General features: G+C 45.4%; 1 protein-coding gene across 1 annotated transcript; it reads left to right on the top strand.

The window, feature by feature from the left end:
- Positions 1–342: 342 nt before the first annotated feature.
- T310_8316 (Pathogenesis associated protein Cap20) lies at positions 343–1638 on the top strand (the record flags this gene model as incomplete). Its single annotated transcript, XM_013468898.1, has 4 exons — positions 343–475; positions 631–916; positions 997–1084; positions 1150–1638. The coding sequence occupies 4 exons, from the start codon at positions 343–345 to the stop codon at positions 1636–1638; spliced, it is 996 nt and encodes a 331-aa protein (XP_013324352.1).
- Between the last annotated feature and the right edge of the window lie 2265 nt (positions 1639–3903).

Genomic DNA, 3903 nt, shown 5'->3' with positions numbered 1-3903 from the left:
GAATCTGTTCGCTAGACAGCCATGAAATTGGCCGCTTCCGTTTTCAGCAGACAAAGAGACATCAGCCACGGTAAAACCAGATTCAAGTAGATCAGTTGAGTCCAGCAGACGAAGGTTATGCAAGGCCGTTTTTATCGAGAATTAGTCGCATCGATGGAATCAATAGGAGAACTCGGAGGAGGTATACCGGATGTATGACAAGGTGCCAGCCCGGAATGTCACGGGCCGTTCTTGCAAAAACACTATGGCTGCGTGCATCATCAATCTAAAATTGAATTTGAAGTGAAGGCAAAACAGGATTAACCTGACCATCTAGACTCGTGCATGGAACAGTCGATAGCGATGGAGGATTTCCGGTTCTGGCCGCCAAGAGGCGCCCAAGGCAAGACCCACAATCACATGCAAATATGCAGACGCAGCGCGATCGATGATGAATGGGAGCTTGCCACCATCCAGGCCTGTTGCCTGTCACCATGTAGGTGAGTCAGTATGGGTGGTGCAATCGTTGATGCCACTGCTGTGTTGTCTGATTAGTCGAGTCCATGCCTGCCTGGCCGGTTGGCAGGGATGTGGCATTAGTAGCTTTAACGATGGATGTGTTGTCGTATTGTGCAGTGTCAGTCTGATCAGACTTTGGTCTGGCGCTAGTCAAGGCCCTTTCACATGCAAGAGGCGACATTCTACTCCCTGATCTTGATGCGGACCTTGCCATCCGCCCCTGCCATTGGAGGCTGTGGAGGGGCTCTTTAAAAGCTGCCTTTGAAACGTTATCATTGCGCGACACACCCTCCAGAGCTTTCCTCTTAATTTTCCATCACACCCTCACCATTTCTCTTTCCCTATTGCCTACTGTATCTGTCACATTCCACCCACCTGACTTCTACAAACTTCTTTTTCAGAACCACATAGGCAAAAGGTTTGTCTTTTGATCCATGTTCTTGCTTCTGTTGATTAGTCAAACGTTTAAGTCGTTACAATGGTGCTAACTCATCATAGGATAAAACCTCAAATGCCCCACGCAGAGCGAGACACAATTGGTGAGCCCGTCGTCAACGGCGAGAAGGTCCATTCCCAATTCCTCTCGGTAAGGCTCTTCTGTCCTACGTCTCTCAAGCTATTAGAGCACTTTCTGACTCGTGTTACGTACAGCATTTGACTTCATATCCCGTTGTGTCGGACTCCATCGCAACGTTCAAGAACAGCAAGTATGGCGCCAAGTCTCTCGACTACGCCGACCAAGGTTACGAGCGCTTCGCGAAACCATTCTTGCCATATCTCTCCAAGCCGTACGACTACGTTGCTCCCTATCTGGCCAAGGCAGATGCTCTTGGCGACCAAGGGTTAACAAAGGTAGATGAAACGTTCCCTATCATCAAGGAAGACACCGAGAAGATCAAGGGAACTATCCTCGGTACCGCGTATTTCCCCTTGCAACTCGTTGGCGACGTCCGGAAACACGTCTTGGACACCTACGACTCCGAGTACAAGAAATGTGGAGGTGACGGTCTTGTCGCGAGCGGTAAGGCCGTCATCACGACCGGCCTGGTCATCTCTCAGGAGTCCCTGGCTTGGCTGAGCTCCGTTCTCGCTGCCAGAAAGGAGCAGAAGAATGCTGCAAATGAGAAGGCGAACCACTAAATCCTGCTCAGGAAGCAGTGTGGCCGGATGATATCGACTGGCCTTTTTGCTTTTTTCACGCCTCTCCATCTTTAAAAAGCTTCAGTCTTTCCCCCCTATTTGCTGTGTATTCACGTGAGCTTATCTTTTTTTTTTTGTTGCGGTTTGGGCCTGGCTGGGAGATACTTATTTTTCTGTGTATTTTGATTTGATTTCTTTTTCTACGGCTCTACTCTTAGCAGAGATTTTTTTTTTGTCTTTCAGGGTTAAAATTTTATATAGCAGGTTCTGGGTTTCCTTGTTAAATCTCCATTGCTTTTTGTCTCTGGTGTGAGAGATTGGAAGGTCGAATGGAAGATCTTATTGCTGGACATGGCCACCCTACCTACTCATCCCTATCCCTATCTACGAAATATCAATATTTCATCCTGTACGCAAACCCTCGAAACGCCGTGATTCTGCAAACTGGAATAACTTTAGAGGGGCGACTGGCAGGAGGATAAACTACCCAAATGACGCTTCCAAGTTTTTGCCGGGATTTTACGTTTTGGATCAGAATGACGGCACCGAACGGTACCTACCCAGGTACAGATAATTCCATACGGAGAAGATATCCATCCACAGCACTCTACCTAATACACTCGAGCACGTGCTCAGGCATGTGCAGGAGTTTATTTATGATCGCGTGAAAAATGGTCATTTGGTAGCAATCACATGCAAATGTGACGTAACACTAAACCGGTTCAAGAAAGCAATAATATAGAGTTCTGCTGTTCTCATTTGATATTTGGATATTTGCCCATTGATAGGATTACATGTGGCGGTGCCTGGTTCACTTTGAATAGTTGGCCAAGCCTGTTCGTCAGACATTATCTACATATATAGGGGTATGCATCCTATGTATATGTGCCTTTTTGATCCTTTATTTACTCTACGCTTACCTCTCCCTTTTCTTTCTCTTTATATGCTTACGAATTATGGCTTTATAGATGATTGATTATATTTCTATACCCAGCTCTATAGATTTCCTACGGTTTTCCCCCTTTTTCTTCGAGTTTAAGTTATTTCTAGTAAAATCCGCTAATATGCAAAGATAAAAGGGATGTGGATAGAACCTGCTTATAGCTAAGCTTCAAGAGAAGAGGAACTTCAGAACAAGGACAGAGAGGCAGAAGGGTTCCCATTTCAGGAGACATGCAACAGGTATTAGCGGCAGTGTATATTCGTATGTTTTTCCTGTAAGGAAGTCGCCTCGAGAGTATTAGATGATGACAAGGACTGCCTAAATTATGGGAAATACTAACTACTGCACTACTGTAATATGGTGAGGAATTTAGGCGGAGAGAGCCCGTCTGCGAAGTAGATAAAACTACCTCATCTCTCATCATGTATTTAGATACACACACATTTAAATCTTTCCTGGGATCATCATCAACCGAGCAGTCAGCTTGACATCAGATTCATCCTGCTATCCATCAATTGTTTATGTTTGTTTACATCGTATCCTGCTGAGCCTGGGATACCACCACGAACCGATCACCTGTGACAGTGGTCTTCGGGCTGATAAAAGCTTGCTAGATAGAAAAGAAATGAAGCCAGTACTGTTGATATTGATGTTGATGTAGATGAGAAGAAGGAGGAGGAGGAGGATATCAGAAAACTGATGGAGAACCTTTTTATAGGCGCAATGAATTTTTCCAGATAGCCACATATAGGTACAGTACATACCGTGCGTGTGTCTTGGACACTTACTCTTCTGCTTATTAGACACATACATAGGTCCTCCGCTTGGTCTTCAATAAGTATTAACTAGTTCCGGGCAATTGCACTTCTTTGTATACGGCAAATTGCGATATGTTCAAGCGTACCTATCTAGCAGCCTAGCTAGGTATTTTTTTTCTCCCAGGCCTCAATTCAGGTCACCAAAAATAACACCGTACTCCGTATGTCCGTGCCAAGAAGAGTAGCATATGATGTAAAGGATGATGTTAAAAATAAAAATAGAAGATCAACATCAAGCAGCGCAAGCTCAGGATCAGTGATCTGTACACGTACCTGAATGGAATGTTACTATCACTGGGTCCGTGACTCGCCTGTTGCCCGACTCTGGAGCATACCCGTTGACCCCTAATTAATTACATAGGCAATTGCTGGAGTATCGCGAGAATCGAGATCATTCTTCTATTCTTACGATGAGCGTGCCGTGTCTACTGCACCTTAGTAGGTAAGGTACCTTGAAGTAACAGAGAATGCAGGACTCGGATTGGCTAGCGCCCGGCGTAGTGC

Source organism: Rasamsonia emersonii (genome assembly GCF_000968595.1).
Source record: "Rasamsonia emersonii CBS 393.64 chromosome Unknown ctg1118621760709, whole genome shotgun sequence".
NCBI lineage: Eukaryota > Fungi > Ascomycota > Eurotiomycetes > Eurotiales > Trichocomaceae > Rasamsonia > Rasamsonia emersonii.
This window is presented reverse-complemented; position numbering and strand designations above follow the sequence as displayed.